At 36.5% G+C, this 27,900-nt stretch overlaps 1 protein-coding gene and 1 pseudogene across 3 annotated transcripts in view; both read right to left on the bottom strand.

Annotated features, from left to right (window-relative positions):
* The window catches only part of Fam120c (family with sequence similarity 120 member C), a 126,261-nt gene that overhangs the window by 25,023 nt on the left and 73,338 nt on the right, over positions 1–27,900 (bottom strand). For 2 of the 3 annotated variants that reach the window (XM_026407410.2, XM_026407412.2), the window contains exon 10: positions 21,595–21,844. In XM_026407410.2, coding sequence (XP_026263195.1) covers positions 21,595–21,844 — 250 coding nt within the window. Of the gene's footprint in view, positions 1–21,594; positions 21,845–25,447; positions 25,682–27,900 lie in introns of those variants that run through there. The other variant, XM_026407411.1, reaches the window with a different exon arrangement.
* On the bottom strand, positions 9,101–9,667 carry LOC113195772 (large ribosomal subunit protein eL27-like; annotated as a pseudogene).

The following is a 27,900-nucleotide window of genomic DNA, read 5'->3' as shown; positions in this document are numbered from 1 at the left end:
CAAAAGGGAGCTATCAAAATGACCCTACAGCTGGGCAAGGTGGCACATGCCTATAATCCCAGTGGCTTGGGAGACTGAGACAGAAGGATCTTGAGTTTAAAGCCAGCCTCAGCAACAGAAAGGTGCTAAACAAGTCAATAAGACCCTGTCTCTAAATACAAATAGGGCTGGGGATGTGGCTCAGTGGTTGAGTGCTCCTGAGTTTAATTCCCGTTACCCCCATCCAAAAAACAAACAAACAAACAAACAAACAAAAAACAACCTGTACAGATGCTAAAAATGTATTAATATACAATTGTATAATTACAAATATATAGCTTACATAACTTGATCTATTTTTAGAGGATAGAAACCCCTGCTTGTTTACATGATCCACAGGAATGAGATGTTTTTTTCCCATCCATTCACTGTGACGGTCTGGATATCTTTGCCTATAAGGTTTCTTGGAGACAGCATATTGCTGGGTCTTGTTTTTTTTTTTTTAATATATATATATATTTTTTTTTTAAAAAAATATATATATTAAAATATATATATATATAAATAATGTGGCGCTGAGGATTTTACCCAGTTCCTAACTCATGTGAGGCAAGCACTCAAAAACACTGAGCTACAAGCCCAGCCCAGGCCTTGTTTTTAATCCACTCTGCCAGTGAATTAAATGATTGATGTTAATGTTCAAATTTTAATTGAGATATAGTTTGTGGTCCTGATCATTTTGGTTTATTTCGTGTTTTAAAATTTGAATTAATTTCTCCTTTGACTGTTTCTTCAGTGTAGTAGCTTGTCCCTTCATTGGTTTTCATTTTGTTTATCATTTCATCTTCATGGAATATTTTGCTGAGAATATTCTGAACAGCAGGCTTTCTAGTTGCAAACTCTTGGAATTTTAGTTTATCATGGAATATATTTTATTTCATCTTCAAATCTGATGCTTAATTTTGCTGGATAAAGGATTATTGGTTGGTATCCATTTTCTTTCAGAGTTTGGTATATACTATTCCATGGCCTCCTAGCTTTGAGGGTCTGGGTTGAGAAACCAGCTGAATTATGAATTGGTTTCCCACTATATGTAATCTGATATTTTTCTCCTGCAGCCTTTAAAAATGTTATCCTTATACTGTATCCTAGACATTTTCATTATAATGTACCTTGATGTGCTTCTGTTGTAATTTTGCACATTTGGGGTCCTATAAGCCTCTTGTATTTAATTTCCTATTTCATTCTTTAGATTTGAGAAATTTTCTGATATTTAATTGAAAAGATTGTACATTCTTTTGGTTTGTATGTCCACACCTTCATCTATCCTGATAAATATTAAATTGCTCTTTTCATGTTATCCCATAATTCCTGGAAGTTCTGTTCATGTTTCTGAACATCTTCATAGTCAACTCTATTTTTTTAAATATTTATTTTTTGGTATAGATGGGCACAACACAATGCATTTTATTTTTATGTGATGCTGAGGACCAAACCTGGGCTCCACCCGTGCTAGGCGAGTGCTCTACCGCTGAGCCACAATCTCAGCCCCTGAACTCTATTTTTTTATATTTATTTTTCAGTTTTCAGTGGACACAACATTTTTATTTTATTTTTTATTTTATGTGGTGCTGAGGATCGAACCCAGCGCCCCGCACATGCCAGGCGAACGCATTACCACTTGAGCCACATCCCCAGCCCCTGAATTCTATTTTTAAGATTATATATTTTGTCTTCATTGCATGAGGTTATGTATTCAAAGTGGTCTAGTCTGTTGGTGATGCTTTCTATTGAATTTTCAATTTGGTTTATTGATTCCTTTATTTAAAGGATTTTTTCCCCAGAATCTCTCTCTCTTTATTGAAGTGATCTTTTGCCAACTGTATTTGCTCTTTCACATCATGTACATTCTAAACTCCTTCTCTGACATTTCTTCCATGGTGTTATTGATGGATTCTATTATTGGAGTATCTTGGTTTGCCTAGGTTGATTTGTTCCCTTGATTTTTCATGTTGTTTGTGTGTCTACCAATCTAACAGTATGGATCTGAGGCAACAGAGTATCTATCCTCTGGAATTGTAGTGTCCCTGAAGGTTTCCAGTACCTCACTGTTTAGGGGGAGACAAATAACAACCACCAATGCAAACAATTTACAGCATTAAACCAAATAGTTCCTACTATGATAATAAACACAGCAAGTTTGAAAAAGGGTTTATATTATTAAATGGTGGACAGGGAGAGAACAGAAGCGATATAGGATGTGATGATTATGAAAGAGAAGGAGAAAAGAGAAAAGTAGATGATTAAAGGAAGAGTGAAAGAGAGAACAATAGAGATTGGCTGAAAGCAGTAGACAAGGGAGAATCAAGGGAAACAGGAGAAAAATATATATAAAGCAAAAATTTAAATAAAAAATTAAATGTAAAAGAATACAAAATAGCACTAAAATATACTAATCAAACATTCTAGTTCACAAAAAAATAATCCATGTTAAAAAAAACTGGCTACAAAAATGCTAGAGAGGAAAAAAGTAGGAAACTGTATAAATGTTCATGTCCAATTAAAGGCACAACTAAACAGTAAAAAAGAATAAAAAAAATCTTGATGAAAAGTTAAAAATTCTTTCCATTGAAGTTCAAAATATTCTCAGTTTCTCTTCTCAGGAGTTTTAGGTGGAGTCGTCTGGAGTGTGACGATCCACTCTTTAAATTTCTGGAGAGGTAAACCACAGGTGGAATTCCCAGTTGTAGGGTTTAGGGTTAGGGTTAGGTGGGCTCCAGGGTCTTCACTAATTGCTAATTGGTCTGGAGATTTAATTCAACACATCTCCAGCACCTGGTACTTGTTGATCCATGCTGGAAGACTTTATCTCAGGGATACCCTTGGGTTTCATACACGTGCTGGGGGAGCCAATTCTTAGTCCCCTACAAAACCTGCAGACCCCATGTTTACTGGTCTTGGGTTCAGTCTCCAAACAATTTTTCCTCTCCCTCCTCTTTTGACTTCCTGGTCAGATTCCTTTCATAGATGGTCCTGTAAGCAGTCAGAGGAGAGGGAGGGGTAGAGCTGAGTTTCCTCAACCTTGTGTAAACCTCTCTCCATGTTTGATTTTTTTTAGTCACTTAGGCACACTGTATGTTGTGCAGCATGTGTTTACTGGGCTTGTATTTCAGGCCAAACTTGGGTTTGCCAGGAATTGACTTCCTCAGTTGCTGGCCCCCAATGCCACAGTTGTAAACTGGTTGCTTCTTTTGTCCTCCACATGCTGCTGGATATCATGCAGCATGTTGTTCAGGTTTGTTGGGCAATATCCTTAGTCTCTAAATGTTCCATACCCAGAAATGCTTTGGGCCTCTCCAAAATGAGCGTTCCCTTATCCCTCTACTATGCTCATAGAGGGACCTCTCTGGTGGAGTGTCTGCTTGCTGTGGCAGCAGCTATGCCACTGTGGATTTTTTCCTTACTTTATTATATACAACTTTGTGTGTCCCTGATCTGCTTTGAATGTCCAGTTTTAGGTTCTAATAAAGTCCCCCCGCCTTTTGTTCACCCACCTTGGGAGAAGCTGCCTGTCTGCTTTCTTGGTTTCATGTCACGAAGCAGCCAGGAACACAACCTCCTTTACTCTGTCATCATGGCTCTCCCATAATTTTTAAGAAAAATATTCATTTTGAGACAGGCTCTCACTAAGTTCAGTCTGGTCTTGAACCTGTGATACTTCTCTCTCAGCCTCACAAGTTGTTGGGATTACAGGCATGTGTTATGGTACTCTGTTTAATGTGTCTTAAACTTTTAATTTTTATATTATTTTAGACTCATGTGCACTGTAAGACACAAATCAGAAAGATCTCTTGACACTTGATCAATTGACACTTAATGGTATTATATTGCACAACTCTAAAAATATCAGAGTACTGACACTGATCCAGGAAAGATACTGAATAGTTCTTTCACTAAAGGATATCTCATGTGGTCTTTTGAAAAAAAATCACAATGATTTCCTCCTATCTTCCCAATCTCCAGGTACCCCAGAAACATTTGTTCTCCGTTTTCACAATTTGGTATTTTGATTGTTTTTTAACTTAAGTACAACTTGCTCAATATTTATTCATGTTGTTTCTTGCTTTTTCCTGCTGAATAGAATTCCATGGTATTTGCATATAACAGATAATAATCCATGGAAAGGCAGCTGGGTTATTTCCTGTTTGAGGGTATTAATAAAGGAGGGTTGGGGATATAGCTCAGTTGGTAGACTGCTCACTTCACATGCACAAGGCCCTGGGTTCAATCCCCAGTAACTAACACACACACACACACACACACACACACACACACACACACACAATAAAATAAAGGATGTGGGCTGGGTATGTAGTCCAGTGGTAAAGTCTTTGCCTAGCATGCACAAGGCCCTGGATTCAATCCGAAGCACCTAAATGTAAACATTAAATAAGAATGCTATGAATATTTGTGTATAGGTTTTTGTGAGGACTTAATTTTTTACTTCTCTGGTATAAATGCCCAAGAGTACAATTTTTGATGGGTTATAAATTTTTATTTTATTTATTTTTGGTACTGGGGATTGAACCCAGGGGTGTTTTACCACTGAGCTACATCCCCAGCCTTCTGTATTTTTTGAGACAAGGTCTTGCCAAATTGCTGATGATGGCCTCAAACTTGGGATCCTCCTGTCTCAGCCTCCAGAGTCACCGGGATTACATGCGTATGCCACTATACCCAGCTTGTATGGTAGTTTAAAAAAACAAACCACCAAATTGTTTTCCAAAATGGCTATCCAAGGAATGGGAGTGTTACTGTGTGATAGAGTACTTGGCTATTATGAATAATGTTTCCATGAACATTCATGTGCAACTTTGAGTCGACGTATCTTTTCAATGTTCTTGGATTAAATCGGAGTGAAAAAATGAGTTATATGCCCCATTAGAGTTTAATGAATTTTAAGAAAATGCCAAATGTGGGCTGGAGATATTTGTAGAGCAAGTGCTGGTCATGTGTAACGCCCTATATTCAATCCCCAGCACCACAAAAATAAATAAATAAATAAATAAATAAATAAATAAAGAAAGAAAGAAAGAAAGAAAGAAAGCAAGCAAGCAAGCAAGCAAGCAAGCAAGCTTAAAAAAGAAATTGCCAAACAGGTCTCAAAAGTAGTTATACCACCTTAAATTTCCTATCAACAATGTATGAGGGAATCTGGCTTTCAACAGCCTTTGATATTTGTTACTGTATTTTTTATTACCATCATTGTGTGATGAAATAGTGTTCACTGTGGGTTGCATTAATGATAACTGTGGTTGAGAATCTTTTCATGTCTTATGCTTCAATCCTGTATACTTCCTTTGTGAAATGATACTCACATCCTTTAATCATTTTTTTAGTTATAGATGGACACAATACCTTTATTTAATCAATTAATTTACATATGTGGTACTGAGAATCAAACCCAGTGCCTAACACACGCTAGGCAAGCCCTCTATCACTGAGCTGCTACCCCAGCCCATTCCTGGCTTTTTTGTGTGTGTATGCTGGGGATTGAACCCAAGGCCTTGTGTATGTGAAGCAAGCACTCTACTAACTGAGCTATATCCCCAGCCCCTACTTATATTTATTTTTTAGGTATAGATGGACACAACACAATGCCTTTATTTTTATGTGGTGCTGAGGATCGAACCCAGGTCCCGCCTGTGCGAGGTGAGCACTCTACCGCTGAGCCACAATCCCAGCCCCCCTACTTATTTTTAAATTGGGTTATTTTCGAGTTTTAAGTGTTCTTGTTGTTGTTGTTGCTTTTGTTTCTTTTGGTACCGGGTATTGAAACCAGGAGTGCTTAACCACCAAGCTACATCCTCAGCCCTTTTTTATATTTTATTTAAAGACAGGGTCTTGCTGAGTTTCTCAGGGCCTCACTAAGTTGCTGAGAGGCTGGCTTTGAACTCATGAACCTCCTGCCTCAGATTCCCCAGCCACTGATATTACAGGTGTGTACCACCATTCCCAGCTGTAGTTCTTTGTATATTCTGGATATAAGTTCTTAATCAGATATAAGATTTGTATATATTCCTCCAGTGTATGCCTTGTCTCTATCTCCTTCCTTCCTTCCTCCCTCCCTTCTTTGTGAGGGGATCTTGCTATGTTGCCCAGGCTGGCTTTGAATGCCTAAGCTGAAGTCATCCTCCTGTCTCAGCCTCTGAGGGCTGATAATATAGGTTGTGTCTAGTAGTGGTTTTCCTTTTCTAGTTTCATAAATGGTGGCTTTTGAAATGCAAGCAACTTTTGTATTTTAATCAAATCCAACATATATATAATGGATTTCATTTCGGTCTTTTTATCTAAGAAATCTTTGCCCAACTCCACATCATCAATTTTGCATTGTTTGCTTCAATAAATTTTTATAGTTTAAACTACTACATTTGGGTCTATGATCCAATGTTGAGTAATTATTATGTGCTGAGTAAAGTAAGGGTCATTCAACATCACTGTCATTCATCATCATACTAAATTCAACAACAATGGGACACTGTCACTAGGGGGTTACAACCAGGGTTACAATCCTGATGAATACACACATTTATCACTGTAAAAAGTTCTTATATGTCCATAGTAATATTACATTTCTTAAAATCTATTATGTCTGGTATTAGTACAACCATAATAATTTTCACATGGCTATTGTATGTGGTATTTTGTTTTCAATTTTTCTCTTTGAATCTATTTGTGTTTTTGAATCTTAAGTATTTTTCTAGTAGACAGCATATTCAACCTTTTTAATCAAGTCTCAATGGAGTGTTTAAACCATTTCTATTTTATATAACTGTCAATATGGTTAGATTTATAGGTCAAATACCTTTTTTGTTACTCTTTTACTGTTTTTGTGCTAAAGGATATTCTGTGATGTAAAAATGTTAAATCTATGGTTGTTTTTTTTTTACTATATTTTTAGTCTTTTTCATAGTGATTGCACTGTAGAACACTATATGTGTCTTATCACATACTACTTCAAATTGATACTAAATTAATTTCAGTTCAAGCTTTATTCCAATATAGTTCTCTCTTCCTCCATAATGCTATTGTCATGTATATTTTACCTTTATTCTAAAGCTAACACATAAATTAATAATTATTAATAATTGCTTTAAGTCAGTTAAATAATAAGAAAAACACATACATATATGCATAATTACCTTTGTAGGTGATAATTATTTGTTATTATTTCCTTTCAGTCTTAAAGGAATCACTTAATATTTGTTGTAAGACAAGTTGGTAGCAATAAATTTCCTTTATCTTTGATAATCTAAGGATCTATTTCATCTCATTTTTTCTTTCATAATTTTATTTAAATAAAATTGACATACAATTAATCTATTAAAAGTGTACAGGGCCTGGAGTTGTAGCTCAGTGATAAAGCTCTTTCCTAGCACTTGTGAGGCACTGGGTTCATCCTCAGCATTCACATAAAAATAAGAAAATAAAGGTATGGCGTCCATCTATAACTAAAAATAAATATTTTAAAAAAGTGTACAATTAGCAGGGTTACAGAATCATTGCTACTAATTTCAGAGCATTTAAATTATCCCTAACAAAAATACCCCATACAATAGCAATCACTCTATTCATTCCTCACCCCAGCCCCTAAAAATTGCTAATCTGTATGTATCAATTTGCCTTGTCCTGAACACTTCATATAAATAGAATCATATATGGTTTTTGTGATTGGTCTTTCATGTAGCCTAATGTTATCAAGGTTCATCTCCATGTTATAGCATGAGCCAACAGTTAAATTCATTTTATATGTGAATAATATTCCATTGTGTGGATATAACATTGTTTACCCATTCATTAGTTGATGGACATTTGACTATTTGCACTTTTGCTTATTATGAAAAAAATCTATATGAACATTTATGAACATGTTTTTGTGTGGACATATCTTTATGTTCCTATTGGCAATGCATAAGGGATCCAATTCCTCCATGTCTGTGACAACACTTGTTTGTCCTTTAGGTTTTCACCACCATAATGGGTGTTGACTAGTTTCTCATTGTGGTTTTTATTTCCTCAAAGACTAATGACATTGATCATCTTTTCTTGTGCTTGTTGGATATTTGCATACCTTTGAAAAAATGTTTATTGAAACATTTTGTCTACAAATAACAATTATGTACCATGTATCTAAAAAAGCTAGAAGGAGCCAGGCATAGTGGTCCATGCCTGTAATCCCAGCAGCTCAAGAGGCTGAGGCAGGAGGATCCCAAGTTCAAAGCCTGGCTTAGCAACACAGTAAGGCTCTAAGCAACTTAGTGAGAACTTGACTCAAAACAAAAAATAAAAAGGGTTTGATATGTGGTTCAGAGGTTAAATGCCCCTGGGCTTAATACCCATATCAAAACAAACAAAAAACAACTAGAAAAATTTTGAATGTTTTCACCATAAAGAAATGAGATGTTTTAGTAGATATAGGCATATTTTGAAGTGTACTGAGGAGTCAACTCAAGGGCACTCAGCCACTGAGCCACATCCCCAGCCCTATTTTGTATTTTATTTAGACACATGGTCTCACTGAGTTACGTAGTGCCTCACTTTTGTTGAGGCTGGCTTTCAACTTTCAATCCTCCTTCCTTAGCTTCCTGAGCTGCTAGGACTACAGGTATGTACCACCTCACCTGGCTAGATACATATATTTAGCCAGAATTAAATATTAGGCAATGAATACAAATATAAAAATATCATATGGTATGCCATTAATATGTACAATTTTTGTTTTTATGGATCAGATAAAAAATAGAAATTTAATTGCCTTTCATTGTTTGAGTTATAAGAACTCTTTTCTGTATACTAGGCCCTTATCAAATACAAGGTTTGAAAATATTTTCTCACCTTATAGTAGCTGTGGTTTTATGTTGTGGTATTGTTTCCAGCAGTTTAAAAATTTGATCCTGTCTAATCTATTTTTCTTTTGTCACTTATATCTCTGGCATTGTATTGAAGAAATCTAACCTACAGAATAATCTACATGTCCCATGATTTTTACTTTATAGTATTTATGCCTTTTATTTATTTTGTTCCAGGGAATTTTATTTTTAGTGACAGAACAAAAGAACATTTAAAACTGCAGCTTCTGAAAGAACTACTTGTTCTTGCCCATCTTTGTACTCCTTTTCAAACTTAAACTTGACCTCTGGTCAGTTCTTGTTTTTAAGAGCAGGGTCCCTGAAGACACTTTTGTTGATGATATATACATATACTGGAACCAGGGATTGAACCCAGGGTCACTGAGCCATATTCCTAGCACTTTTTATTTTTTGAAACAGGGTCTTGTTAAGTTGCTAAGACTGGCTTTGAACTTACAACGCCCCTGCATCATTCTCCTGAGCCACCATACATGGCTATTGATGATAGTTTTGCCCAAAGGCATATCGACAGTGTTCCTTGTGAACATGAAGTAATAGTAGTTCTAAGCTTTCTCAAAACTTGATCTTAGACTTGTTGGCAATTTTCTTTTTGCCCATGGCAGCAGTCACTTTTTGAGAATAGTGGTCAATTCTAGCCACTAGAGAGCACGGCTATAGGGGCAGTCTGAAGAGCCATCATCAACATTATTCTTGATGGCTTTGTATACAGAGTAGCATCTGGCCAGGACCAGCTCCACCTTCTTGAGTTTCATGAAGTTGCCTATTTTGACATTAAACACTGAAGTCTAACAACAGAAAGGCTCCTTCTTCTTAAGCTGGACAGAACTTCTACTGCAATGTTGAAAAGGAAGGGAAACAATGAACATTCTTGCCTTGTTCTTATTAAGAGACTCTTGCCAGGTGTGGTGGCACCTGCCTATAATCCCAGCAACTCAGGAGACTGAAGCAGGAGGATCACATATTTGAGGCCAGCCTCAGCAACTTTTTGAGATCCTGAACAATTTGGCAAGACTGTTTCAAAATAAAAAATAAAATAAAAATGGCTGCAGATATAGCTCAGTGGCAAAGCACCAGTACACCCCCTCCCTCCCAAAAAATAATTAGAAAGCATTCTGTCACAGTATAGAATGTTAGCTGTGGGGTTTTCATAGATGGCCTTTATCAGATGATAAGGTTTCCTTCTATTCTCTGTGTTTATCATAAAAGGGAATTGGATCTGGACAAATGTTTTACTGTCTATTGAAATTGCCTTATAATTTCTGTCCTTTATTCTGTAAGTATGGTTTATTACATTTTTTATTGATTTTTCAATGTTAAACAAATCTTACATTCATTCCAGGTATGAATTTCATTTATACAAACCTTTATATATATTGCTTGATTTGGTTTATTATTGTTTGGTTGAGAAGTTTTGTACCTACCACTCATAAGGACTATACGTCTATAATCATAGAATTGAAATGGAAAGTGTTCCTTTATTTTTCAGAAAAATTTGTAAAAGATTGGATATAATTCTTTAAATCCTTGGTAGAATTAATCAGTGAAGCCACCTGGTCCTGATCTTTACTTTGTAAGAAGTTATTAATTACAAATTTAAGCTCTTTATTCATTATATTTCTGTTCAGATTTCCTGTTTCTTCTTTAGCGTTAGTAATTTGTGATTTTTTAGGGGTTTGTCAATTGCATGTGTTACTTAATTTGTTGGCATAATAATCTCCTGGATTCTTGTTTATTTCTCTAAGGGCAATATTAATGCCCCCCTGCTCATTCCTTATTAGTAACTTCAGTCTTCCCCCACCGCTTGGTCACTCTAGGTAAAGGCATGTCAATTTTGTTAATTCTGTTCTTTACTTTTATATCCAATCTAGTGTTTACCTGTGAGCAATTCTTCCAGCTTAGTGTAATATGATTTTCTTGTTTTAACCTTTTTGAGTCTGGGTCTTGCTGTTACTCATATTGGTCCTGGACTCAAGTGATTCTCCTGTCTTAGTCTCCAGAGAAGCTGGGATTACAGGAAATGCTACTGGGTTCACCTGGTTTCTTGTGAGAAAAGGTTTAATTTGAACTTTTTCTAATTTTTATAAGATTAAGGTTCTTTTTTTTTTTTTTTTGGTGGCACTGGGGATTGAACCCAGAGGGTCTCTACCTCTGAGCCACACTTCCAGTCCTTTTTAAGACAGGGTATTGCTAAGTTGCTCAGGCTGGCCTCAAACTACTATCTTCCTAACTCAGCCTCCTGAGTCACTGTGATTGCAGATGTGAGCCACTGTGTCTGGCTTGAAGACTACATTGTTAATTTCAGGTCTTCCTCTATATTATAGATATTTATAGCTATATATTTCTCTCCTCGCACTACTTTAGTTGTATCTCATAAATTATCATTTTGTTCTCATTCATCTCAGTATATTCTAATTTCCCTTGTAATTTCTCCTCTGGCTCATTTGTTATGTAGGAACGTGCTGATCAATTTTGACATATTTATGTTTTCAAAGTTTCTTTTTGTTAATAATTTCTAATCTCATGTCACTGTTAATCATTTTAAATTCACCATGTCTCACTTTACAGTCTAAGACGACAGTTTAATTTATGTTCTATCATGCAGAATGGATGCATATGCTGTTGTGTGGAGTATTATATAGATATTTGTTACAACTAGCTTATTTTATGGTTCAGGTGTTTTATATCCTTGATGTTTTGCAAATTTGTTGAAAGTGTAATATTGAATGCTCTGATTATTACCATTTTTGGTGATAGGAATTGAACCCAGGGCCTGTGCATGTTAAGTATATGTTCTACAACTGAGCTACACCTCGAAACCCTGATTATTATTGTTAAATGGTCTATTTCTCCTTTTTTTCACATGGTACTGGGGATTTAATTCAGGGGCAATTTACCACTGAGCCCCATCCCCAAACCTTTTCTATTTTTTTTTTTGGACAGGGTCTTGTTGAATTGCCTAGGGCCTCTCTTAAGTGCTAAGGCTAACCTTAAACTTGTGATTCTGCTGCTTCAGCCTCCCAAGTTGCTGGGATTAGAGGCATGCACAACCACACCCAGCTCTTTTTTGTCAGTTTTGATTTCATACATTTTGGGGCTCTGTTGTTAAGTCCATATAATGGTATTTTCCTGATGAACTTAATCTTTTATCATTACAAAATATCTGGTTTAGATGTGAAATGTCCACCAAAACCTACAGTATTGAAGGTCACAGTGTTCACTTTAGAAGGTGGTTAGATCATTGATTCATAATTCAATGGACTACTAGGAGGTGGAGCCTAGTTGGTAGGTTGGGTTCTGGGGGGCATGCCCTTGAAGGCTGTATTTTATCCCCAGTCTCTTTCCCTACACATTTTTCCTCTCTCTGCTGCTTGGCTGCTATAAGGTGATCAGCTTTGTTCTACTGCACACATCCCACTATTATGGACTGCCTCACTAAATGCCCCAAAACCATTGGACCCAGTAACTATGAATTGAAACCTGTGAAACTCTTGAGCCAAAATAAATCTTTCCTACTTTTAAGTTGTTTCTGTCAGGTATTTTGTCACAGTGATAGAAAGTTAACACACCCTCTTTGCTTCTAGTTATATATTTTATTATCTTATATTTGCTACTAGCATTCTGAGTATAGCTCTCTTATGGTGGTTGTTTATGTGTAACTTTTTCTATCCTTTTATTTGCAACATCTTTTAATTTATTGAAGTGTATCTCCTTTAAACAGTGTATAGATGATTGTTTCCTTACCCAAGACAACAATTTCTGCCTTTTGACCAAATTTGTAATCCATTCAAATTTATTACCACCATGGCAGATTTTTTTAAAAAAAATTTAATATTTATTTTTTAGTTTTCAGTGGACACAACATCTTTATTTTTATGTGGTGCTGAGGATCGAACCCAGTGCCCTGTGCATGCCAGATAAAGAATAATTTTTAGTTGTTGATGGATCTTTATATGTGGTGCTGAGAATCAAACCCAGTACTTCACATATGCTAGGCAAGCACTCTACCACTGAGCAACAACCTCAGCTCGCCATGGCAGATTTGAATCTACAGTGTTGTATTTCACATTTCTTATGTCTCTTTTGTTACTATTTCTTTTATGTATTCTTTTAGTAGACATTTTCTAAGTATAAATTTTAATACTTTAATACTTTTTGTTTCCTTTTGAAGCACTGGTGATCGAACCCAGGGGCACTCTACCACTGAGCTACAACCCCAGTCCTTTTTGAGACGGTGTCTTGCTAAGTTGTCCAGGCTGGCCTGGAACTTTTGACATTCCTCCCAGTCTCGAGTCACTGGGATTACAGTCACATACGCCCTAAACTCAGCTTTCCATACTTCGTACGCCTCAGAAAGCAGATCTACTAATAAATTCTCTGCTTTTCTTTATTTGAAATGCCCATCTTCTTTTTTGGTAGGGAGTACTGGGTATTGAACTCAGGGGCACTTAACCACTGAGCCACATCCCCAGCCTTATTATCTATTTTATTGAGAGACAAGGTCTCACTGAGTTGCAGAGTACCTTGTTATTGCTGAGGCTGGCTTTGAACTCAGGATCCTCCTGCCTCAGCCTCTGGAGCTGCTGTAATCACAGGCGTGTGCCACTGTACCTGGCCTGTCTTCATTTTTGAAACATAGTTTTATTGGACGCAAGACTCATAGTTGATAATGTTTTATTTAATTATAATGAATATTCTGTCCTACTGCCTACTGTCCTTTATTATTTCCCATGAAAAGTCTAGTCTTTGTGGTTCCCTTGCATGTGATGAGTCATTTTTCTTTTCCAGCACTCAAGCATGCTGTCTTTTACCAATTTGTTGCCATCAGATATGCATTATAAGAAATACTAAAGGATGTGTGTGTGGGGGGACATATTGTTGGTAGAACTGAAAATTAGCGCAACCACTTTAGATAGCAGTATGGAGACTTGTAAAAAACTAGATAGCAGTGTGGAGATTTGTAAAAACCTATCAATGAATCACCTATTCCACTCTTTGGTATTTACCCAAAAGAACTAAAATCAGCATACTATAGTGATATATGCTTACCAATGTTTATAGCAGCAAAATTCACAACAGTAAAAATTATGGAATAAGCCTAGGTGTCCTTCAACAGATGAATGGATGAATAAAACATGTTAATATATACATAATAGTTTTATTCAGCCATAAGAATGAAATTATGTCATTTGCTGGTAAATGAGTAGAAATGGAGAACATCATGCTAAATGAAATAAGCCAGACTCAAAAAAAAAAAAAATCAATGCTCAAATGTTTTGTCTCATATGTGGAAGCTGGAGGGAGGAAACAAACAAACAAACAAACAATAACAACCCTCTTCCCCCCAAAAAAAACCCAGGAATGAAAAATGGATCTCATTAAAATAGAATAGATAGCAACAGAGTAGAGGCAACAGGGTAGAGGAAGGGGATCAAGTGGGAGGGAGGAGGAGAGGGCATAGGGAAGTACTGGAGAATGAAATTTACCAAATTATGCTACATTCATATATGAATATACCACAGTGAATCCCACTTTTAATTATAATTATAATGTACTTATTAAAACATAATAATGGAAGGTAGACCAAAAGAGTAGAAAAAGGGATCAAGGGAAGGAAAAAGGGGAGGTACTAGAGAATGAGATTGATCAAATTATGTTTTGTGCATGTATGAATGTCACAATGAATCACATTATGTGTAATTATAATGCACCAATAAAAATCACAAAAATACTGAAGTTATATAGATTGAAAGCAATAATAAACAGTAATTCAAATCCATACCAAAAAAAAAAAAAAAAGACTGCCAGGAAAGATCATTATGTAGGTTATGTCTTTCATCGTGTCTGATGTGGTCCTCTTTGAGTTTATCCTGGTTGAAGTTAATTGAGCTTCTTGAATTTATAGTTTTTCATAAGTTTGAGAAAATTTCAAACAGTTTTTAAAAAATATTTCCCCCATTTCTCTTTTCTTCTGGTACTACATCATATTCATGCTGGTTCACTACTTAATGGTGTTACTCATTTCTCTTAAGCTCTGTTCACTTTTTTTTTCTCTGTTCTTCAGATCACATAATATTGTTGATTATTTTCGTGCGTGCTGCTTCTTTCTTCTGCCAGCTAAATCTATAGATCTTCTCCAGTAAATTTGTCATTTCAGTTACTGTACTTTTCAACTCCAGAATATCTATTTGGTTCTTTTTTTTTTTTTAGTTTCTCTTTATTGACAATCATCATGCCTTCACTTAATTCTTTATGCATGGCTTGAGTTCTCTGAACATACTTACACTGATTTGAAGTCTTTGCTATGTATACCACCTGAGCCCCTTCAAAACCCTGATTTATTTGCTGCCTATAGGTTATACATTCATGTTTTTTTTTAGCCTGTCTTAGAAGATTTTGTTGAAAACAGGATATTTTAGATAATTGTAGCAACTCTCCAGCCCAGAGGTGGCCAAAGTTGTTGCTTGGTTGTTGTCTTGTTTGATTATTTAGATGTGATAATTGTATGAAGTTTATTTCCATGCAGAGTAAAACACCTGATGTCCCTGCTGAAAGTTTTCCACTTTGTTTTTATCCTTTAGCCTATCTACCTAAGTGTCACCTTTAGGTCAGCATAAGCCACCAACTGGTCAAAGGTTATGCCTAAGAACTCTCTGCCAGTCAGATGTTTACCCTTTATCATTGAATATATGTCAGGAGGAAGGCTTCTATATAGGCCAGGGAGTTTACACTCTTTTGCTCCACATTCAATGAGGGAGTAATAACTTGGAGGTACCTTCTAGCTTCATTCCTATAAAGACATGGTCTTGGACCATTCACAGTCTTCCAGAATGAAAGGATACATTTAGTTTTAATTCTAAATTCCTAGGAGTTACCTCTGAGTCAGAGTATTTTCAGACAATGTTTTCTCAGAGGTGGTGTTTTAGCCTCTTATGTCAGGGAGGCATCTATACTGTGCTGATGAGTCTGAGTGTGGCTTAGGGAAAGCACCGAAGTTTTGCCCTAAATCTTCTCCTGATCCAGTTTATGAACACACCTTTCCTGATTCTACGTTACTGTGATCCCAGGAGGGGGTCCTCTTGGCTGTTTATTTCTCTGGTTCTTGCTATAAAATTTTTGGATTTCTGAGCCATTCTGGATTTCTTGCTTCTATCATGATGCTACCTGCCTCCTCTTTAATTGCTCACCATCAAGATTCCTATTGTTTTTCAATATCTCTTAGGCATGGAGTTCTTCATGTTCTGTTCTAAAAAGTCAGTTTCCTTGTCCTCATGTCTTGCTTTTCGCCCTGAGAAGAGTACCTGGTTGTTTCATGAAAGGTAGGCATGTTTTCCTACCTACCTACGTATAAGTAGATATAAGTGGACATTGAGGATGGGGTTTCTAGTGCCAGTATAGTAATACCCCCCTTACGTATGAACTGGACTGGGCACAGTTGGGGACCACAATATTCAGAGCCAATTGCCCCTGATTAGAGCTTCTGCTCTATGAGGAGGGATTTAGTCGGTGACCCTCTTGTCCACACTTACCTGGACACAGGGATGAAGTTGATGAGAAAGGGCAGCCTTCCCCTCCCAGGGTAAAACAGCCCAAGTATGAAGGCTGGGAAAAAAAGGGATCCCTGTCTTCTTGGCTATTCGTGCCTGAAAGAGACCTACTGTAATAACAGATATGAGAGTAAGGGAATGAATTTTAACTCAAATGCTAAAGACTCATGCTGTTTTTACCCAGATTTAGAAGATTCTTTCCCTTCTTTCCTCCCTTCCTTTCACCTTGCCTTCAATTTTTCTTTTCTTTGAAATCTGCATTTTTATTTCCATTAAAAATATTGTCTATATATAATTTTGGCCTACTTTATTCTCCTTTACATCTACCATTCAAATACAAATATATTAATGTTATTCAAGTAAAAGTAGAATAACATATCTAACATGAGAATTAAATATTTCACATCATGAAATTAATAAGATTTGAATGAAATGGATATGTCATTATTTTTCAGGAATAGTAACTCATCTTCCCTACATGTTATTTCTCTTTTATTTATTTGAGTATCTATGTAATGAATGTCTTTCTCCCATATTCAGCAATTATAAATGTACACAGTGTAACTGATAGCACCAGTGAGATTATCTCTCTCTTCTTCACTTCATGTTCAACTCTCCCTATATGTTTCAACAATGACTTTGGTTATTTTAAACAAATCCATGAATGATTTGTATTTTAATATTTTTTACCAGTTAAATTGAGATTTTTGCTGGATAGAGGCTTGATTACACCTTATTCTGAATTTCTCAATATATATTTCCCTGTATAATTCCCTAACTACTTTGACAATTAAATTGGTGACTTGGGAGTCTTTTACAATAAGAAAAATGGATAAAGGTTTACTCCTTCTACTTCCTAACATTTTTCTCAATGTCCAAATAGCTCTTGAGAAATAAGAATCATTATTGTTATTTGTTATGGTTTAGATATGAAATATCCCCCAAAGGTCATGTGGTAAAGACTTGGTAGACAGCCCATGTCAGTATAGGGAAGTGGTGGAAACACTAGGAGGTGGGGATTAGTTGGGCAGAGTAGGTCACTGGGGGGCATATCTTTGAAGGATATGTCTTGTTCCCCAGTCCCTTTCTCTCTCTTTCTCTTCCTGTCTACCATTAGGTAAGTAGCTCTGCTTCACCATACCCTCCCTCTTATAATGTTGTGCCTCATCACAGGCCAAGAAACAGCAGAGCCAACAGACCATAGACACAATCTCTGAAACTGTGAGCCAAAATAAATCTTTCCTCTTTATAAGTTGCTTTCCAGGTATTTTGTCATAGTGATGGAAAGCTGACTAACACACCATTTACAGTGGGAAAAAAATGTTCTGAAAGGCTAAAGTGACTTATTCATGCTGAAAAGTGCTAGAAAAGGACAATTCAAACTAAGTTCTGTTCAGTGTCAAAGTGCACTGCTCTATTACTTGTAGGACTGGTCCTCCCCTTTATATATATATAAAAACAACTTATTACCTCTATTCCAGAAAACAAACAATGAGAAAATATAATAGTGAACAGGACACCATTCATAATCAAAACAATACATACCAGGTACTTAAGAATTAAAGTCCAGACTTCTATGGAAAAAAATTAATCCTAAGATATAAGAGACTTGAATACATGAAAGGTAAACTCTTGATTTATGGATGGAAAGACTTAACAGTATAAAGATGTCAGTGTACTCCAAATTAATTTAGAAATTCAGTTCAATGTAAAAAAATCTCAACAATATTTTGTGGAAACTGGATTGATGCTAAATTGTACATAGAATAATGATTTATAGGATATAATAGCTAGCTAGTAAAATTGTAAAACTAGAAGTGCAGAGTAAAGATTTGCCGTAACTGATTATTAAGGCAACTTTCAAACCCTTAATAAGTAAAACAACATAATATTGATGAGGGATCAAATGGGCAATGGAGCAAATTAGAATCCAGGAGTGGACTCATGTATATATAGGAAACTGGTGCAGATGAAGGTGGTAATACAAATCAGTAAGGAAAGAAGGGGCCATTTAATAATCACTGGGGAACTGGCTTATTATATAGAGAAAATGAGGTAATGAAGTAACATCCTTTTTCTCAACATGCACAGAATTTCTGAACATGTACAAAATAAATACCTACTATATTAAGAACATGACATGAAATTATAAGACAATTTAGAAACATACCTTTATGACCTAAGAATAAGGGGGAGTTTATTAAATAAAGACAAAAATATACAGTATAAAAGTACATATTAATGGGTTTGGCAAAACCAAAATAAATATATTTTTTGGTACTGTGGATTGAACTCAGGTGTACTTTACCCCCGAGATATATCCCCAGCCCTTTACATTTTTTTATTTTGAAAAGGGTCTGGCTAAGTTGCTCAGGGCCTAAGTTGCTGAGGCTGCCCTTGAACTTGCAATCCACTTGCCTCAGTTTCCCAAGTTGCTAGGATTACAGGTGTACACCACTGTGCTCAGCAAAATACTTCATGAGGAGAAGGAAAATATATTGATATCTGAAGGTTACTTGGAAATTTGTTAAGAAGAATGGTTAAATAGGTGACTAGAAATTAACAGATGGATAGTTCTGTTGGATAAAGCACAGTAAAATATTAATTATTAGAATCTACAAGGTGGTTATTCTTCCAACATTTCTGTATATATGAAATTATAAAAATAAAAGGTCTAAGAGCTGGGAGTGGTGGTACACACCTGTAAACCCAGCAATTTAGGAGGGAGGTTGAGTCAATAGAATTGCAAGTTATAGGTCAGCGAATTTAGCAAGACCACCAGCAACTTAATAAGACTCTGTCTCCAAAAATAAAAAGGAGGCCGGGCACAGTTGCACATGCCTGTGATTCCAGCGGCTCGGGAGGCTGAGGCAGGAAGATCTCAAAGCCAGCCTCAACATTTCAGTGATGCCCTAAGTAATTCAGCAGTTAAGCACCCCGGGGTTCGATCTCCAGCACCAAAAAATTTAAATGAAATAAATAAATAAATAAATGGGATGAAGTGAAATGAAATGAAAAGGACTAGGGATGTATCTCAGTGGTAAAGCATCCCTGGGTTCAATCCCCAGTCAAAACAAAACAAAACAAAATGAAATAATAAAAGTTTGGCTAATATGAAATACTTCTGTTCAATAAAGGCTATTGTGCATAAAATTTAAACAAGCTGATGAACAGGAAAAGATATTTGATATATACATACACATATACACATAAGCACATGCAACTAATACAAATACAGAAAAGATATCTGCTGTGTATCTGACAAGGAACTTCAGTAACCAAGGAGAAAAGACAAATAATCTCATAGAAAGTTGCAAGATAAGTAAATAAGTGCTTCAGAATGAGAAAACTCAAATGGCTAATCAGCATAAAAACAGAGAAGAATAGGGCTGGGGATAGAGCTCAGTGGTAGAAACGCCTCCTTTGCATGCATAAGACAGTGGTTTTGGTCTGTAGCACCAGAATAAAGAAAAACAAAGATCAGTATCATCTGTAATCAAAAGAAATGCAAATTAAAATGTTACTAGGAACCTACCAGAGTGGTAAAAATTAAGTTGTACAATCAGTAGTAGCAAAATGAGGAATTAGAAAACCTTATGTATTGTTCATAGGAATACAAATTAACAGTTTTATCTAGTGCAATTGGCAACATTGCTCTGGATCTACATGTATTTTTACAGGATCCAGAAATGCTACTCCTGAGTATATACTTCAGATAAAGTGACAAAGGAACACAAAAAGACAGAGAAGAGACATCTATTAAGCAATGTTTATAATTCCAAAGAACTGTAAACAACTATCCATTCATCTATCAATAAAATACTGTGATATCAGTATTTGATGGAACATAACCAGCAGTTAAGTGGAATGAACCATATATGAATATGGATACACCTAAAAAATAACACTGAATGTGGGGTGGATCATGCCTATAATTCCAGCTACTAAGGTGGCTGAGGTGGGAGGAGTACTTGAGTCCATTAGTATGAGACCAGTGCGAGTATCACAGAGACCTTGTCAAGAAAGGAAAGAAAGGAAGGAAAGAAGAACAGTAAATGAAAGCTAAGAAATAGAATGAGGTATATAGCACAATAACTTTCATGTCAAAAAAGCAAAACAAACAAACAAACAAACAAATAAAACTCTAGCTGTGTGAGATGGTGTACTTCTGTAATCCCAGCTACTCAAAAGGCTGAGGTGGGAGTATCACTTGAGCCCAGGAATTCAAGGCCATCTTGAGCAAGGTAACCATATCCTGACTCTTAAAACAAAAAAGCAGGGCATGGTGGTGTGTGCTTTTATTCCTAGCTACTTGGGAGGCTGAGGTGGGAGGACCACAAGTTTGAGGCTAGTCTTAGCAACTTAGCAAGACACAAAATTTAAAAAATAAAATAAAAAGGTCCGTGAAAGTAGCTCAGTAATAAAGCATCCCTAGTTTCAATCCCCAACACCAGGAGAAAAAAAAAAAAAGGAAAAAAAAAAGTACATATACAAAAAATACTATTGGAGCTAAGGATATAGAACTTGAATGTCATGCACAATACCCTGGTTTGGATCCCCAGCACCAAAAAACAAACAAACAAACAAAAAACCAAAAAACAAATACTGTGCATGGATATGGATATGGATATAAATACAAACATATGTAATATAGCTTGGAAGTGTACAAATCGAATATTCAAGAATGAATACAACAGTTACTAGTATGGCATTATGTAAAAATGTGAATGTGTAACCGATGTGATTCTGCAATCTGTATTTGGGGTAAAAATGGGAGTTCATAACTCACTTGAAACTAATGTTTGAAATATGATATATCAAGAGCTCTGTAAGGTTTTGAACAACCAATAAAAAAAAAAAAAAAGAATGAAGGACTCTTCCTAGAAAGGAGAAGGGAACTGGATCAGGAATGAGGACTGAAAGGGACAAAAATGAGGGATTATTCATGGTATGATGATGACAGAGGATCATAAGCTGGGGTGAGTATTCTAACAATAATTTTCAGTGTTTCTGAAGTCTAAGGTGAACGTGAATCTAAAATTTCCCCGCAATGAAACACCATAAAAACACTTAAAATAATTGTCAAAAAAAAAAAAAGTAAAAGAGAAAGGAACTAGCTACTTCCCTGTCACATGGCTTACCGGAGTACACAGCACATGAGCAGCAGATGGGTGGGGACATTAGCTGGATTGAGCATACTGGGTGTGTCAGACTTCATACAGGCCAGGAAAGCTCGCATCCTTCTGTTCTTGTCTTCAACTGCTTTGCCTAGCCAGAGCTTCTTCAGGTTTGGGCAAGTCCATTCCCGAAATGTCAGTGCAGACACCAGTTCAGGGGTCTGAGGTGACTTTCCTTTATAGGCGGACCACTCTTTAAGGATCACTGAAGGAACTAGAAAACAAATTGAGGAAAAATAGTCTCTAGAAAATCTGAGCATTGTTGTCAGTTGGCTACGATTGACAGGGTCTATTACATTTCAACATTTTCTTATCACTCTAATTTTTTATTTTTAGCTATGGTAGCAAGCATTTATTAGGTACTTGATGAATGTTGAGTACTTTTCATATGTTATCTAATTTAATTCTCACAAAATCCAGGGAGCAAACTATTATGATTACTTTATTACAAAACACAGTGCTTATTTTGCAGAGGAAAAAAATCAAAGCCCAATGTCATACAACTCTTAACTGCTATGAAACTCATTTCTTAAGTAAATGTACCAGGCTGACAAGGAATGAAGTTGAAGGGAAAATTGTGTAAATATCTGGCTTCCCAATACATAATAGGGTACTCCAAAAGACTTAATCGGATTTCACAAAATTCTCAAAAAATCAAATATCTTGGGCATGGAGGGGTACGCCTGTGATCCTAGCTACTTGGGAAGCTGAGGGAGGTAGACTGATTGAGCCCAAGAGTTTTTGAAGCCTACCTGGGTACCATAGTGAGAAACTCACCCCTCCACATCTTTTAGATTCACAAGGGTATAACAGAGCAGAAAAACATGGCTTCTGTCTACTCCTAGTACACTTCTGGCTCTGAAGTTATGGTTCTTTTAATTGAGATGTCTAGCGTCTACTCAATCACCCAAGCCAGAAACCTAGGAATCATCTTGAGTCTTCTTTCTTCTCACCTCCTAAACATGTTTTCTAAACCAGGGCCCTGCTGATTCTATTCCAGGATCATCCTTCTATCTCTATCCTTTTTTCCATCACAAAAAATGTTCTAATGGTTCATATGGCATCCTTCATCTGACAAGATTCTCTACACTGCTTGTTCCCACCTTTATCCTGATTGGTCCCTCTCAGCCCCATGCTCCACAATCACTAGGTAATTCCTTTATTTGTGCTGGGGATTGAACACAGGGCCCCACTCATACTAGGCAAGTGCTCTTTTACTGAGCTACATACCTTGCCCTAGAGTGCTCTCTAAACAAACAAAAAGAAACTTCTTAGTTTGAAATAATTATACATTTACAAGGAGTTGCAAAATAGTATAGAGGTCCTGTGTACCCCTCACTTAAATTCTCCTGTTTTATCTTAAATTATATAAACCAATGCTCAGAAATTGATATTGAAATAATGTGTGTATGTAGTTTTTAAAAAATATTTTAAGATGTTGATGGACCTTTATTTTATTCATTTATTTATATGTAGTGCTGAGAATGGAACCCAGTGCCTCACACATGCTAGACAAGTGTTCTACCACTAAGCCCCAGCCCTAGCTCTATATGTAGCTCCATGCAATGTAGATCCACATAACCACCACTACAATCAAGATAAAGAACTATTCCATAATCACAAAGATTTCCATTATGTTATTGCTTGTAGTCAGAGCCTTCCAACACCATCCCTAACTCTGCATCTCTATGATTTTGTGATTTTGAAAATGTTATAAAAATGGAATCATACAGTATGTAACTTTTTGAGACTGGCATTTTCACTCAGCATAATGCCCTTGAGATCCATTTCTGATGTTGAATCAATAGTTTGTTTCCTTTTTACTGAGTATCATTCCTTGACATAAGAATATATAACTGGGTTATTACTAACTTGGGGCTCTTAAGAATGAAGATTTTGGGGGGCTGAGGTTGTGGCTCAGGGGTAGAGTGCTTGCCTGGCATGTGCAAGGTGCTGGATTTGATCCTCAGCACCACATAAAAATAAATAAATAAAATAAAGGTATAAAAAGTGATGTCCTTCAAATTAAAGAGCTTTTAAAAAACAAAGAATGAACATTTTGGTAGAGTACTTGCCTTGCATGCATGAGGCCCTAAGTTTGAGCCCTAGTGCTGGGAAAAAAAGAATAAAGCTGTATTGTGAAGTTTCTGCAGGAAAATAAGTCTTGGGTATATGTTCATGAGTATAAGTGCTGGGATGTGTCTATTTTTAGTTTTGAAAGGAACCACAAATTACATTCCAGAACGGCAGTGTCATTTTACATTCCCACCAGCAATTTATGAGTGATCCAGTTTCTCTGAATTGGCTGACATGTTATTATCATTATTATTCATCTTAGCTATTTTGATAGGTGTACAGTAATAATTCACTGTGGTTTTAATCTGCGTTTCTTTAATGATACATAACTTCATTTATAAATGTTTTATTAGTGTATTATAGTTATATATATAATAGTGGGGTTCTGTTATCTTCAGTGAAATGTCTGTATATGTCATTTGTTGGTTTTCCAATTGGTTTTTATAATGTTTACTTTTAGATGTGAACCTGTTTACCTATGAATATCTAGTTCATCCACCACCAATTAAAAAGACACTTATCTTTCTTCTTTTGAAGTGCTTTAATAGCTTTGTCAAAAACCAGTTGACTCTACTCCTATGGGGGCTATTTCTGGATTCCTTATTGTATTTTACTCTTCTATGTGTCAGTATATCTGCTAATACTACACTGTCTTAGTTATTATAGTTACATAATAGGTCTTGCAATTAGATTCATCAACTGTTCCAAATTTATTCTTACTTTAAAGAATCATTTTAGCTATTCTAATTCCTTTGCTTTTCCACATTAGAAATATCTTGTCTATATCCACAAATAATCTTGCTGGGATTTGAATAGGAATTGCATTATATTTGTGTATCATCTTGGAGAACATTATTGAATCTTGCATTTCATTTTCTTGACTTCTACTCTGGCAAAAACTATGTTCAAGAGCAGGCATTATAGCCTTGTTCCTAATTTTAAAAGAAAAGTGTTCAGTCTTTCACCAATAAGTATAAAGTCAGCTGTAAGTTTTTTGTAGATATTCTTTTTTTTTATTGGTTGTTCAAAACATTACAAAGCTCATGACATATCATCTTCCATACATCAAAACAGTCATTAATATGGTATTATGTAAAAATGTGGATGTGTAACCGATGTGATTCTGCAACTTGTATTTGGGGTAAAAAATGGGAGTTCATAACCCACTTGTAGATATTCTTGATATCAAGTTGAGGAAGTTCCTCTCTATTTCTAGTTTTCTGGGAGTTTTTATCACAGATGAATGTCAAATTCTGTCAAATAATTTTCTGCATTCATTGATATGATCATATGATTTTTCTTCATTAGCTCATTTAGATGACTGATTAGATAACTGATTGAATTTTTTTTCAAATTATTTTTTGTAGTTGTCCATGGACATTTATTTTATCTATTTATATATGGTGGTGAGAATCAAACCCAGTGCCTCACACATGCTAGGTAAGCACTCTACCACCGAGCTACAACCCCAGCCTGATTTTTCCAAATTTTGAGTTAATTTGAATACTGAACCAACCTTGCAATAGGATAAATCCTACTAGAACATGCTGTATAATTCTTTTTATATGTTGTTTAATTCTATGGGGCAATATATTCTTAAGAATTTTTGCATTATATTGTATTAGTTTGTTTATATTTTTGGTACCAGGGATTGAAAACAGGGGTGCTTAACCGCTTAGCAATATCCCCAGTGATATTGCCTGCTAAGTTGATACAGCTGGATTTGAATTTATAATCCTCCTGCCTCAGCCTCCTGAGCAGATGAGATGATAGGCATGCACCACCATGCCCGGCAACATTGTCTATTTAGGTTGCTATGACAACATATCATAGACTGGGTGACTCATAAACAACAAAATTTATTTTTCACAGTTTTGGAGGTTGGGAAGTCCAAGAGCTAAATGCTAGCTGATACAATTTGGTGAGGCCATGATTCCTGGGTTTGTAGGTAGCCGTCTTTTCACTGTTTTCTTGCCTAGGAGGGAGAAGAGAGAGCTCTCTAAGGTCACTTTTAGAAAGACACTAATCGTATTCACGAAGGCAACATGCTTAGAATCTAATTACCTCCCAAAGGCCCCACTTCTGGAAATCCTCACATTGGGAGGGGGGCGGTTAGGATTTCAACATTATTACAGTATTTTTGTCTTTTCAAATTTTAATTATTATATGTTTTTGCATTAAAAAGTCAAACATAGTTATCACAAATTACAAAGGACTAACAGCAGGACTATAATAATGAATGAATCACTTCAGTCTGGAAATCAGTTACCCTCAATGTCATAGTATAAACTCATTCAAGTATTTTACTTTTTTTGTCCTTTTAAATGTAATATCCTAGCACATGGTAAGTATGAACTATAAGCATAGGATGGAACTTCTCTGCAAAGCTAAATGACAAATTTTCCTTTTCAGTGAGAATCATCTATAAGTTTTGTTCTCTGCCTCTGCCATGTGCCAGATGATCCAGACCACTCTACCCAGGTTTTTGGCAAAAGATCCCTACCCTCCCTAACTACTGGTCTTCTGGTTCCTTCCTCTCCACTTCCAGAGCCCTCTAAGCAGCTTCCTTTCTTTTGTAAATCAATCATCAACAAAGGGGAAAAAGGGAACAAAACACTTAAAACTTTGACATTGAGGCTCAGCACCTCTGAGTCCCAGGGGTCCACACTGAGGCAGGGCCGGGTGGGCCTTCTCTACTGGTAGTGCATTTGTCTCAGGTTCTAGAGAGAGCACAAGAGAAACCTGCCCCTCACCACAGCTGAGGTACACAGACCTTCTGTTTGAGGTTCACAGGTCATGCTGACATGAACCATCCTTGAAAGGGCAGAGCATCAACAGGGGGATTTAGGCAGGCTGTTGCTTTGTTAACCAGATCTTAGATCCCCACACAAAGGTGATAGGTATGAAGTGGCTAGTCCTGATGGCTCCTGCCATCCATGCTTATTACAGATACACTGGTCTTAAATTCAGGTGCTTTCAGAAAGTGAAGATGTAAACTACTCTTTGCATTATTAATTAATAACATGAAAATAGGCCCCCATCCCCTCCTCAGCCTATGTTGAGATGAAGTCCTCAACTACAAACCTCAAAGGGGCCTGCCTCTTCATTCAGGGATATCTGAGGATCAGGTATATGAGAGGATGCCAGCCCAGGGCCTGGGAGTAACTCTCGATGAGAACAGCTTTTCCATAATCTCCATGGTTTCCTTGTGTCCCCAAACCCAGTAGGGGCCAAACACTAAGGTTTCTGTGTTGCTGGATATAGTACCAGGCTGAGTGACCCAAAGGAAAGAAAGAGGAAATGAAGGGGGGTAGGGTTGTGGCTCAGTGGTAGAGTGCTCACCCAGCATGTGTGGGTTGCTGTGTTCTATCCTTAGCACCACATAAAAATAAAATAAAAGTACTGTGTCCAACTATAACTAAACCAAAATATTTAATTAAAAAAAAAAGAGGAAATGGAGGGAAGGAGAATATGATCCAGGAGTCCAGAGAATGGGACCATGTGGGACAGAACCTCAGATCCTGTTGTCATAGTACAGACCAGACACTCATCCTTGGTTCAAGATGACTGGGTCACAGGAAGTAAGATGGGCTTTCCACATACTAAGCACTGGAATGACAGAGATGGGGTAGGGGCGTTTTCCAGACTAAAAGCAACCAGGTACCCAAAGACAAAGGGTAACCCCCTGTCAGCCTAGGATACTGTGTCTCACTCTTGAGCTATGGGCCAAGAGAGGAATTTGTTGAAAAGGAGGGCCAAAGAAGTTTTCAGTAATTAGCAACACTACAGCAAACTTCTCTGTGTTGCCCAGTTCCCACTGGGGATGACACATCCTAGTCTGTGTAGGTGAGTATTTCATCACCTCCCTAGGTTCTCTTTTAAAAATATTTTTAGTTGTAGATGGACATAATTCCTTTATTTTGTTTATTTGGCTTTTTATGTAGTGCTGGGGATGGAAACTAGTGCCTCACACGTGCTAGGCAAGTGCTCTACCACTGAGCCACAACCCCAGTCCCCTAGCTTCTCTTTTAAAAAAATAATTTTAGTTGTAGATGGACAATACCTTTATTTTATTTATTATTTTTATGTGGTGCTGAGGATCAAACCTCATGACTCATACATGCTAGACAAGTGCTCTACCATTGAGCTGCAACTGTAGCTCAACCCTTCCTAACTTCTGACAACAGTAGATTT

Source organism: Urocitellus parryii, chromosome X (genome assembly GCF_045843805.1).
Source record: "Urocitellus parryii isolate mUroPar1 chromosome X, mUroPar1.hap1, whole genome shotgun sequence".
Classification (NCBI taxonomy): domain Eukaryota; kingdom Metazoa; phylum Chordata; class Mammalia; order Rodentia; family Sciuridae; genus Urocitellus; species Urocitellus parryii.
Note: the sequence above shows the minus strand (reverse complement) of the source record. Positions and strands in the feature narration are given on the sequence as shown.